Below are 13,611 nucleotides of genomic sequence, written 5' to 3' on the forward strand. Positions count from 1 at the left end.
TAATGAGATGGTGAAATATGCAAGTAACAGTCACAGAGATAGACACATACATAAAAAAAAAAGATAAACAGCAAAAGAGAGAGAGAGAGAGATTCAGACAGATAGAGGTGTATAAGTGTGTGTTAGCTATGCTATTACACCAGCACACCAAATATTGCAGAAAATGCGGAGTGGTTGGCGTTAGGAAGGGCATCCAGCTGTAGAAACTCTGCCAGATCAGATTGGAGCCTGGTGCAGCCGTCTGGTTCGCCAGTCCTCAGTCAAATCGTCCAACCCATGCTAGCATGGAAAGCAAATGTTAAACGATGATGATGATGATGATGATGAGGTTAACTGACACTGAAATTCTGAACTGCCCTAGTAGTGATTGTGCACTGAATCATCTAAGTAATCTTAACACATCACCTAGATTAAATAACCAGCATTATAATCCTTCAGACTATAAAGAAGTTTAAGATTGACTGCTCATGAGAATTCCAAGATTTAGAGAAGAAATTCCAAAGAAGCAAAACCTAAAATTAAGAGACCTCAAAATAAAAAAAGACTAAAGCATTTGCTCCATTTCCCTCATGTTCTCACCATTCTCCTCTACATTGTTCCAAACATCTGCATGGGTTCACCGATTGTCTGTGAACCTTGTGATATGACCAACCCATCATAGCTTTGCCTGGTGGTATTCTGTGATGATATCCTTCACTCCAGTTCTATCCCTGACCTCCTCATTCCAGATGTGATCTCTTAGTGAGATTCCCAACACTGACCTGTCCATGGCTCTCTGCACCGTAAGCAGATGTTGTTCTCTCCTCATCAAGGCTCACGTCTCACATGTGTATAACATTGCATGACCATCTCAAGACATGCTGTGAAAAGCTCAACACCCTTCTCCACCAGAACATTTACTGGTGAGGATAACAGGGCTACATTTGTTGTGCACCTGGTATTTGCCACGTGAAGGAGGGTGACATACTGCATTATCACATCTTGTTTCCTGAGAGCTTGTAGTACAATGTTGATTTCGATGCTGTCGAAGGCTTTCCAGAAGCTATCAAGGAAGGACAAATTATATGATGCTTATATTACAAACTGTGATGCAACATGGTGGCAAGATATAGGTCTTGAATGAAGAGGATTTATGAAGTCTAGAAAGAAATAAAGTGAGCATGTTCTGCAGGATATGTAATGTTATATACAGAAATGAGCTGTGGGAAATTAAAAATTGAATATAAACAGGAGTGGATGTAGAGTGGAAGAGATAAGAAAGCAATGATATGGGCATACATATGAAAGATGACATCTATATAAAGACGTGCAGGGCAGTCAAAGTGGATGGCTCTTGTAATTAGTGACACACAATGTTGAAGACCACTGCCACAAAGCATTGGTAACACACAGTATTATAAAAGACCCACCTACCTGTACCAGTATAACATGGCACACAGAAAAAGGGTGGTGGTTATAGGTGTAGTAAAGTATATATCTACATTTGGAACTATTGCCCAATATATCCCTGCTATGCTCTTTTAGTAGTGATTCAAAACCTAATCGCTTGATAATCAGTCAGATACCATGAGCAAACCACCATTATTTCACCTGATCAAAGAAACAGCCTTAGTACACTACAAGGCACGATCAAAGAAACAGCCTCAGTATGCTACAAAGTAGGACTCTTCTTCCAAAATGATGGCTTCTTCACAGGAAACCCAATGGAGATAAATGAAATACTGAACGAACAGTTCAAAAGTGTTTTTTTTAATACCCCTCTGGGACACAGGCAAGTGAACAAACCAGTGGAGTTCTTTGCTACTTCACCTGTAACCAAGGTGATAATAATTGATTACATCAACATTAAAGAACAAGATGTAATATTGGCTATAGATGAGGTAGACACAAATTCAGCTGCTGGCTCTGATAGATTCTCAGTAATCTTCAAATCATGAACATGAGCCCTTGCAAAACCACCGCAGCTTCTTTTTCAGAGCTTCCTTGCAAGTGGTAAGCTTCTATGCAAATTGAAGTAGGGAACAGTATGCCTTATCCACAAGGGAGGAAGCAAAGTAGACGCTAAAAATTATAGGCACCTCTTGCATAATCCTTGAAACAAAGAGGTAATCTTCATGCTTTTGTGCCAGTGGCTAATTCTCCATACAAGAATTCTTTGGGGATCCTCCAGTCCAGCATATGATGTGTGTGACAGAGTCAGCACAGACAGAACTGTTGGAGCAGAGTGAATATGTTGGGTATCTTGGCATGGTTGAGGACCTCAGTGTTGATAATTCAGTCAGTTCACTTGATATCCAAGATGCAACTCCTGTCTAGAATAGAGGCTTCATGTCTCACTGCTGTAAAGTAGTGTACTGAAGTTACACGCCTTATAGAAAACAATCTTGGGGTTCTTTATGGTCAGTTACAAGCCTTTGAGGATATTAAGGACAAGTTACCAAGAATTATACATTTGGCTCACCCTGTTTCAAATGCACCCTTATCATTAATGATTGATGCATCAGATGTAGGAATTGACAGAGTTTTGCCACAGTTTGTCCTAAATGCTTGGCAACCACTTTCTTTCTTTTCCAAATGCCTCAAATCAGTAGAGTCAAGGTACAGCACTTTCAATAGAGACTCTTCCTTCTTTCAGTGATGTCTTCTATAAAGATCTCCATCATCTGCATCGATTTCATCAATTTCACCTTCTTTTACCTCAGTTGTGGATTTTTCTGTGTTTGTACAGATCGTCTATCAGGAGATTCAAAAACAGTTTCAACCTCAACAAACTGAGGTGTCTGTGGTGTCCTTGGAGATTTGTCTTGCATAGCAGCATTTTTTGCAGCCAAAAACTCATCCTCATCAATTTGATCAATGTTATGAATATCATCTTGTTTGTCATCAAGCCGCCGCCTGTGAACTCTAATAGGAGTGAGAACTGCTCCATCATCTCCACAGATAATTCTTGACAAAGATTCTTCTTCTAGCTCATAAATTTCCTCTCTATCATCTCTGCCTTCAATAGTATTGTCATTTTTATCTTCAATATACCCTTCCATGTCCTCTACTTCCATTTCATGTCTCGCATGGATTCATTACTACTTTTAATATGAGAATACAACATGGTTTTACTTCTAGAAGTGATAACAGTTCCTATATATTCATCACTTTCGTCATCATCCTTGTCGTTTTCCTCAACTTCTTCAATCTCCACCTCCTCTTCATCTTTGTCAACATCTTCATCTTCACTATCATCATAAATTGTACTTGTACCTACAGCAACAGCAGTATCTTCGAAATACCTTGCTTTCTCTTTTGGAAGATCAATTCTTGATAATTCACTAACTGCTTCACTTTCTTCTGAAAGCACCTCATCATCTTCAGATTCAGTCTTATGCTTCCTGACATGCTTAATTCCAGAAGTGCTAGCAACTGGCTCACCATCTTTCTCACTCATTTTCCTTCGATTGGTGGCCTGAAGATTTCTCTGCTTATTTAGCTGTAAAACATTTGTTTTTTTTTCTTGAGGAACAACAGTTCATAGTTTTCACCAATCATAAACCATTGACTTTTGCTCTACAGTCGAAAACTGATAAATATTCACCCATAAACCTATGACATTTGGATTTCATTTCACAATACATTGTTGATATTTATTACATCAAGGGCAGAGATAATTCTGCAGCTACCTTATCTCGTGTGCACATTAGCATGACATGCATCAAATTATGTTGGATCAACAATGACATGACAAATTTTTGCCTCTTTAATTGTTGGACTCACCTTCTTTAGACTTCTGTCTACTACAACTACATTTTACAGATTCTTCTGTTTGGTGTGATGTTTCTATCAGTTTTTTCCAGACCATATGTTTCAAAGATTCATAGGCGAACGTTTTTTTTTTTTTTTTGTTCTTTATAATTTACCACATCCCAGTATTTCAGCAACAATGAAATTAATTTCAAGTCACTTCATGTGTCCCTGTATGCAAAAAGACATTTGTAATTGGGCATTTACTTGAATATTGTGCCAGAAAACTAAAATTCAATGCCACATCAAGAAACCTTTGGGCACTTTTGTTACTCCAGACAAGTGCTTTAAACATATCCAATTAGATATTGTGAACTCCTTGCCACTAGTTCAAGATAATATGTATTCGTTGAGCTAGTATAGATCATTTTTCTAGATGGCCTGAAGCCATAGCCAACAAAGACATTTCATCTCTCACAATTGCAAAGACTCTTATAGTTGGGTGGATTTCATGTTTTGGAGCTCCTCTCACCATAATTGCTGATAGAGGTTGACAATTTGAATCAAATTTCTTTGCTGAACTTTCAAACTTCCTGGGTACTTGATTGATCAGTACCACTGCTTACCATCCCATGTTTAACAGGATGATAGAGCATTTTCATTGTCAATTGAAAGCAGCTCTATGCACTTATCAGAGGTTTGATTAAAAGTATTACCAATTGTTTTTTTTGTTTTTTTAGACGCTTGGCAAACACTCTGTTTCTCCCCTTGTCACAAACACACTATTTCTTTCTTTCTCTCTTTTTTCTTTCTCTCTCTCTCTCTTTCTTTCTCTCTCTCTTTCTCTCTTGCTCTCTCTCTCTCTCTCCTTCACGCGCGTACGCACAGATTTGACTTCGCCATGTCAACAAACTTCAAAATTGATAAAAGTTTATCGATTTTTACAGCTAAGAGGCGTGGATGTAGATATGGGTGTTGTAACTGGGGTGCGGTTGCTCAGAAAGTGAATCGATAAAAGCCTGCTTCACATGACCTATGGTAACAATCTGTTTCCCTTGAACATCTAGTAGCATAAACTTGGGTTTTACTTTTAACACCCAATACAGGCTGGTATAAGACTGCTGTAGTAGCTGCTTGACTGTGCATCATTACATATGAAAACATGAGTCTATTTACGAATATTTGGTGGAACAAAAGACTTGATTGATTGTGATCTGGTTACCAATGGGGGTAATTTCATCATGTATTTTTCCAATTGAGGAACATAATCTGCTGAATCGAAATTTTGGTTAGCTGTAGTTGTATTTGTGACCATCTAACCAGGTAATATAGGAGGGGTGCCATAAAGTAATTTCATGTGGTGAAAGACCAAGTTTATGCTACTAGATGTTCAAGGGAAACAGATTGTTACCATAGGTCATGTGAAGCAGGCTTTTATCGATTCACTTTCTGAACAACCGCACCCCACTTACAACACCCATATCTACATCCACGCCTCTTAGCTGTAAAAATCGATAAACTTTTACCAATTTTGAAGTTTGTTGACATGGCGAAGTCAAATCTGTGCGTACGCGCGTGAAGGAGAGAGAGAGAGAGAGCAAGAGAGAGAGAAAGAAAGAAAGAGAGAGAGAAAGAAAGAAAGAAAGAGAGGGAGAAAGAAAGAAAGAGAAAGAAAGAAAGAGAGAAAGAAAGAAATAGTGTGTTTGTGACAAGGGGAGAAACAGAGTGTTTGCCAAGCGTCTAAAAAAAAAAATGAAAAGTGGAAGAGGGAGACAAAGCGGCTAAGGAAAAAAAAAATTCTCTCACCAAGACAGCGTCTAACAAAAAAACAAAACAGGAACGAACAAGTAGAAGAGGGAGACAAAGCGTATTACGAAAGAAAATGTAGCTAAGGAAGACAGAGTAAAATGCATTTTTTTTCTTAAACATGAGATATAGTTTCAAATATAAGATGTTTTTGAAAGACACTATATTCTATAATAAGATTATATATACTTTCTCACACAACAATTCAAATATATTTATTTTAAATCATCTATTTATTTTAAATCGTTCATCTTTCTCCCCCCCCCCCCTCTCACTCTCACACATACGCACATATACTACTTTGGGAGCGAAAGAGTTTTGTTTATATTTCACAACTATGAAACAAAAACGTATGTAACAATTTGTCAGTCACCCCCCCCCCCCCCCCCAACCCGTTTTTCGGACCACAAAAAGGGTTTGGTAATTTTTCAGATTAACACCCGCACGATTTCCACTAGGGTGTTACGGTTAGGATTAGGATTAGGGTTAGGGTTACGGTTTTAGGGTCAGAGTTAGGGTTAGGGTTTAGGTTAGAGTTAACATAGAAGGGACAGGCTCCTTATTTTTTGGTTAAGGTTGTTGGTAAGCTTTCCTAAGTTACTCCAATCCAGACCCCCAATGCAAACCTTCAGATCAACCTTCTCCTATGCAGATCTCTAATGCAACATTTAAAAAAAAGAGTCAATAAGTGAAAATAACCAATAAACTGATTCCTTATGGGATTTCCCAATCAAATTGCCAGCAAACCATTTTCAGCCAAACCAATTTCAACGGATTTCGCTCAAATCTGATGTCGATGTTACTTATTTTGGTTGGAAATAAAGGACTTAATCATTTAATAATCCTAGCTTAATCCCGAGCAGCGCTGGGTTATACTGCTAGTCTGTATATATAAAAGGCAGGATGTGTGTGTACGTGAATGTAATTTATGCACGTCCACAAATTAGCACGTATGTCGTTCCAATTTTAGGAGGACATTCATCATGACCCTAGCATTTTCGTCAACTTTTTCCTTCAGAGGCACCCGCGTATAGCTGTAAAAATCGATTTTCAACCATAACTTTTACAAATTTTGAAGTTTGCTAACATGGCGAAGTGAGGGAGAGAGGGAAATTGTGTTGATGTGTGTGTGTATGTGTGTGAGAGGGCGAGTGAGGGAGAGATAGAGATTGTTTGCCAGCATCTAACAAAAAAAAAGAAAGAAAAAGTGGGAGAGGGCGACAGAAAGCATCAAATGAAAGAAAAGGTAGGTGTGAGTAAAGGAAGATAGAGTAAGTGGCAGCATAAAATGCTTTTTTTTTTTTTAAACATGAGATATAGTTTCAAATATAGGATGTTTTTGAAAGACACTATATTTTATAATGAGATTATATATACTTTCTCACAACAATTAAAATATATTTAGTTTAGATCATTTATTTATTTTAAATCGTTCATCTTTCTCCCCCCTCTCACTCTCTCTCACACACACACACACACATACTACTTTGGGAGCGAAAGAGTTTTGTTTATATTTCACACTGAAGAAAAAAGTTTATTGACAATCCATTTATTTAACAACAATGAAACAAAGGTATGTAACAATTTGTCAGTGAATTACACAATATAAATGGGTAAAATTTCTGAGGCTTCCATCACACCCCCAACCCGTTTTTCTGACCAGAAAAAGGGTTTTGTAGCATATTAGCAGGCCAGGATAGTTGATTCCACACAAAAAATTCGATTTATTTTTGGTAAATTTTCAAATTAACACCTGCACGATTTTCACTAGGGTGTTAGGGCTAGGGTTAGGGTTAGGGTTTTAGCGTGTGAGTGTTAATCTGAAAATTTACCTTATTGTTTTCTTAGTGAAAATCGTGTAAGTGTTATCTAAAAATTTAGCTGGAGTTTTTCATGGTAAATTTGAGATTTAAAAAAAATTTTTATCCATATTCTTAATCTCCATATTTTTCCAGGACATTGAAAAATAGATGGTGAAAAGATCAATGTGTGGGGGGAGTGAAATTCCGAGGATTTCAGCACACCATGGCAGGCATCCATGTGGGGGAGCCATGCTTGTCACATGGGCAACTTTATGTGGCCTGCTCCCGTGTGGGTAGTAGAAACGCTCTTTTTGTGTATGCTCCTCAGGGCAGAACACGCAATGTTGTCTATAGCAAAGTTTTATAGACAAGTTGTCATTGCAGCCGATGTGGTTATAAACAGTGATCCGGAAGCATTGGCCGGACATATTCTCAAACCATAGCAACATGACTTATGGACTCTTCCTCTTTTTTATTGGACAATGCTAACTTCTTCAACAACAATGCTCCCTCGGCTGATATCAATGATTGGCTAAGTTGCTCACAGAGCTAACCTAGAAGGGACAGGCCCCTTATTTTTTGGTTAAGGCTTTTGGTAAGTTTTCCTAAGTTACTCCAATCCAGATCCCCAATGCAAACCTTCAGATAAACCTTCTCCTATGCAGATCTCTAAAGACTTTCATGCTGAAATGTTCCACATAAATTTTTCTTTTCAGATTTATGAACTTTACTTCTTGTTTGTTCTTGCACCATTTTGTGTTTGTGAACTCTAATTATGAACAACAATGCCCTCACTTTCTTTCTTGTATTCATGTTTGGACATTTTTCTTTAACACCTACTGTAGCTTTTGCTACTATTTTTATGAGTTTGTATTTCGTGTTTTTCTCTTGTGAGAATCACACTGGTCCCAAGATGATGTAGTAAGACCAAATTATGGCATATTGAAGTCATTTAGCCTTTTATAGGCTCAGCACATTAATCTGTAATGACTGGTCATTTTACCAATCATATGAGTTTTGAACATTGGTTGAGTATCGTATGGGATTTGGATCAAAGGTCCAGTCACATTGTGTGTAATACATTCTCAAACAACTAATTGGTATGTACTCTGGAGCCTACTTCTTTCTCAGAAACTGGTGCAACAAATTATCTAAGACCAAAGGGGTGAGTGTTTTTCATCAAGGCGAGTTGCGCTGATATCCTACCATTTTCACCAAAGAAAAATTAATATAACAGAGCACATCTAACCAACGATGACCCAGACTGGATTATCCAAACAATGGATGACTACAACCATCAGAAGTTGTAATGTTTCTTACTTGATCCTCTGTACCACTTTATGAAGAGATAAAGTCAACTGCCTGAAACAAGTGAAAGAATAATACACACACACACACACACACATATCATCATCATCATTTAACGTCCACTTTCCATGCTAGCATGGGTTGGACGATTTGACTGAGGACTGGTGAAACCGGATGGCAACACCAGGCTCCAGTCTAATTTGGCAGAGTTTCTACAGCTGGATGCCCTTCCTAACGCCAACCACTCAGAGAGTGTAGTGGGTGCTTTTACGTGTCACCTGCACGAAAACGGCCACGCTCGAAATGGTGTTTTTTATGTGCCACCCGCACAAGCCAGTCCAGGGGCACTGGCAACGGTCTCGCTTGAAAATCCTACGGGAGCCAGTCAGGCGGTACTGGCAACGGCCACGCTCAAAATGGTGCATCTCATGTGCCACCCGCACAAGAACCAGTCCAGGGGCACTGGCAACGATCTTACTTGGCTTGCCGGGTCTTCTCACGCACAGCACATTTCCAAAGGTCTCGGTCAGTAGTCATCGCCTCGGTGAGGCCCGATGTACGAAGGTCTTGCCTCACCACCTCAGCCCAGGCCTTCCTGGGCCTACCTCTTCCACGGGTTCCCTCAACTGTTAGGGTGTGGCACTTTTTCACGCAGCTATCCTCATCCATTCTCACCACATGTCCATACCAGCGCAATCGTCTCTCTTGCACACCACAACTGATGCTTCTAATGTTCAGCTTTTCTCTCAAGATACTTACACTCTGACGGGTATTCACATTGACATTACACATCCAACGGAGCATACTGGCTTCATTCCTTGTGAGCTTACGTATGTCCTCAGCAGTTACAGCCCATGTTTCACTGCCATGTAGCATGGCTGTTCGTACGCATGCGTCATACAGTCTGCCATTTACTCTGAGTGAGAGTCCCTTTGTCGCCAGCAGAGGTAAGAGCTCTCTAAACTTTGCCCAGGCTATTCTTATTCTAGCAGCTACACTTTCAGCGCACCCACCCCCACTACTAACTTGGTCGCCCAGATAGCGGAAGCTATCGACTACCTCTAGTTTTTCACCCTGGAATGAGATAGAAGTTGTTTCCTGTTTGTTTACAGTCTTTATTGCACCTGAACATCTGCCACAAACAAAAACTAACTTGCTAGTTAACCTGCCTTTGATGTTGCTGCACCTCTTATGTGTCCATAGCTTGCACCTGGTACATATATATATATATCATTATCATTTAACACCCATGTTCTATACTGGCAGGAATTAGATGGTTTGACAAGAACCGATGTGTCCAAGGATTGGATCAAGCTCCAGTGTCTATTGTAGCATTGTTTTTATGGTTTTCTAACATCAACCACTTGAGAGTGGGGACTAAGTGAAGTTGCTTTTCAAGCCACCTGCACTATTGAGGTTACCATACAGATTGCAGGACTATGAGCTCTGGGGTAGGTAGGGTTGGGGCTGGAGCTCAGTTCCTTGCCAAAGGATGAGGGGATTACTATGAGAGATGGGATCTGAGCAAGTTCCTGCAGAGGTATCTCCATGGCTTCTCACATCTAGTATGGAAATAAATAAACACAGAGTGGAAGAGAAAATGATTAGTAAGAACTGCAAAACATTGATAATGGTAGTAAGGTGCCCAGGTAGCCCCACAAGGCACAAGCTGATTAGAAGCTGATCTGGGAACAGGTGGGTTACGTCTCTGACATGTGTGCTCAATTTTGATTTCAAAGTATTTAAAAAGTTATTTGGAAATGATAAAGAGAAATGAACAACAGAATTGGGCTGTCCACATTTTAAAACTAAAAATAAAAAAAAAAATTCCCAAAACCTTTTCCCCTTGTCGCCCACACCACTTTCAAACTTTCACTTTTAGTGTAGCAGTCAACACATGCGCAATGGTGAAAAGGGTTTCAAAACTTCGTGTTTATGCTGTAGACTGCGAGGGTAGGGTAGGGGTAATCTTTTTCCTTTTTAAATTGAAATTTTACAAAAAGTTTTGGAAATTTTTTTCAGAATTACAATCTCCATATTTTTCCACATATTTGGCAAAAAAAAAAAAAATTTCTGAAAAAAGTGAAAAATGAAGGAATTGGGGGGGGGGGGGGGGGGGGGGGGGGGGGGGGAATTGAAATTTTGAAATGCCAATTTTTGACAATTTTTTTTCAAATTCGTAATTTCCATACCCGAAAACAGGGTTTCTGTAAAAATGAAAATGAAAAATAAAAAATAAAGGTGAGTTTTGGTGGGGTACAAAAGGAAGTCTTGCCACTGATCTTGGCGGCAGGGCCGGATTAAGACCCATTGAGGCCCTAAGCATTTATAAGATTTTGGTACCCCCATAAAAGATTACTATTTACTCTTTTACTTGTTTCAGTCATTTGACTGCCGCCATGCTGGAGCACCGCCTTTAGTCAAGAAAATCGACCCTAGTACTTATTCTATCGGTTTCTTTTTGCCGAACCGCTACGTTACGAGGACGTAAACACACCAGCATCGGTTGTCAAACGATGGTGGGGGGACAAACACAGACACACATACCTATACATATATATATATATACATATATACTACGGGCTTCTTTCAGTTTCCGTCTACCAAATCCACTCACATGGTTTTGGTCAGCCCGAGGCTATAGTCGAAGACACTTGCCCAAGGTGCCACGCAGTGGGACTGAACTCAGAATCATGTGGTTGGTAAGCAAGCTACTTACCACACAGCCACTCCTGCGCCTATGTAATTCAAAATATAAACAATAACAAACCATAAAATAAATTTTTATTTAGCGGACATAAAGTATGTGGACCGCACCCTTTTGTTTTTTTGTTTTGTTTTTTTTTTGTTTTTTTTTTGTTTTTTTACAGAATTCCCCATTTTCGCGTACGGAGATTCTGATTCTGCAGAGAAAAAATAAATACTTCAATTTTCACTTTTTTCAGAATTTTTTTTTTTTTTTTTTTTTGCGAAATATGTAGAAAAATACGTGGGGGAATGAAAATTTTAAAAGTAGAATCAATAGCGTTTATTTTTGTATACTTTCACTTTAGCAAAGTCTTTGATCAGATCCTAATCTTAGGTAACACCTCTGCATCTATACTTAGTAGGGATAAAGGCTTCCTAAATATTATTTTAGCAAGTTTAAAGTGGTTTCTTCTGTAGTGCCCTGTCCTTCCCTCGATGTTCTAAGCACATGCTTATTCTGATTAATCCAACGCTGCTTGGCGGGGTTTGAACTCAGACAAAATCAGATCGAACTAATTACGCTATCCTCAATGAGCTGATAGATATACAATTTTACAATTAACAGCCAAATTTCCTTCAAATTAACCCATCATCTGAAAAACGGACACATTCGATAATGTACATTATTTGTCCTCATCTTGTTTGTTGTTAGCACAACGTTTCGGCTGATACACCCTCCAGGTTCTCATTCCTCATGTTATTATTATTCAGGAATCGAACTCGGAATGCTTGCTCTTAGCCACTACGCCATATGTCCATGGGCAATTATAGAGTGAATTTTAGGGCTTATAGATTTATTAAAGCTCACATCATAATTGCCCATGGGTATATGGCGTTGTGGTTAAGAGCGCAGGCTACTAACCCCAAGATTCCGAGTTCAATTCCAGGCAGTGAACTGAATAATAATAGTAAGAACAACATCGAAAAATACCTTAGGAAATTTCCCCAAGATACCTGATAAAGGCTGGAAGGTATATAAGCCGAAACAAACAAGATGAGGGCAAATATCCGTCAAATGTACATATTTCCTCATCTCTTAAATATGTATTCGATAATGTAGTCCTACACATACCGTCTAATTAAAAGGGTAGTATTATCACAAATGGCGATCTAAAACAAAAAGTAAATAGGAAAAATAACTTACAAGACTCGTCTGATTGGAGTGAAGGGTACATTCCACCATTACATGATTGACGAACGTTCACATTCAAGTTGTTGAGAACTTCAACCTGACTAGTTTGGAATTGGAAAGATTTTTTCAAACGGGGTTCTAAACTGATAAAAGTTCTCTTCCACCATCTCTTGAAGCTGGAATCTAAAACATCGCAAGATACGGATGTTGCAGTGAATGTAAAACTGTACGGATGAATTTGCATCACATTCGAGGAGCTGTTTATTTTTTGTGGTAAAGGCCAAACACGAACATTGCTATTAAGTGCAACACAGAAAGTCGACAGTAGTAATAGGAAGAACGTACGAGAAAGAGAAACGTAACCGCTCGCCATTGTTGACACTGAGAAAATAAATGGAAAGGAAGACAAAATCACTGATTTTAGTTAACAACTTCTTGCCGTTCACTCTGTCAAACCGGCAGTGCGTCTACGACTGATAATTGAGCGACAACTGACTGCATATGAATATATATAGATATATATAGGTGATGGTGGTGGGAGTACAATGAGTAATGTTTACTGAATTTTCGTTGACTAAGAGAAAAACAAAAATTTACAAACTCTCTTTAACCTTTTACTTGTTTCAGTCTTTTGACTGTGGCCATGCTGGAGCACCGCATTTTTTTTAGTCGAGCAAATCGACCCCCAGGACTTATTCTTCGGAAGCCTAGTACTTATTCTATCGGTCTCTTTTGCCGAACCGCTAGGTTACGGGTACGTAAACACACCAGCATCAGTTGTCAAGCGATGTTGGGGGGACAAACCCATTGCCGAACCGCTAAGTTACGGGGACGTAAACACACCAGCATCAGTTGTCAAGCGATGTTGGAGGGACAAACCCAGGCACACAAACACATACATACACACATACATATATATATATATATATATATATATATATATATATATATATATATATATATATATATATACACCACACTTATACGACGGGCTTCTTTCAGTTTCTGTCTACCAAATCCACTCACAAGGCTTTGGTCGGCCCGAGGCTATAGTAGAAGACACTTGCCCAAGATGCCACGCAG

At 39.0% G+C, this 13,611-nt stretch overlaps 1 protein-coding gene across 1 annotated transcript in view; it reads right to left on the reverse strand.

The window, feature by feature from the left end:
• The window catches only part of LOC106868116 (beta-hexosaminidase subunit alpha), a 46,315-nt gene extending 33,294 nt beyond the window's left edge, over positions 1–13,021 (reverse strand). Inside the window, exon 1 of the mRNA XM_014913245.3 lies at positions 12,541–13,021. Coding sequence (XP_014768731.1) covers positions 12,541–12,901 — 361 coding nt within the window. The 5' untranslated portion in view covers positions 12,902–13,021. The remainder of the gene's footprint in view (positions 1–12,540) is intronic.
• Positions 13,022–13,611: the final 590 nt, after the last annotated feature.

The sequence above is a fragment of the Octopus bimaculoides genome, chromosome 2 (assembly GCF_046866305.1).
Source record: "Octopus bimaculoides isolate indiv1 chromosome 2, ASM4686630v1, whole genome shotgun sequence".
NCBI classification, from domain to species: domain Eukaryota; kingdom Metazoa; phylum Mollusca; class Cephalopoda; order Octopoda; family Octopodidae; genus Octopus; species Octopus bimaculoides.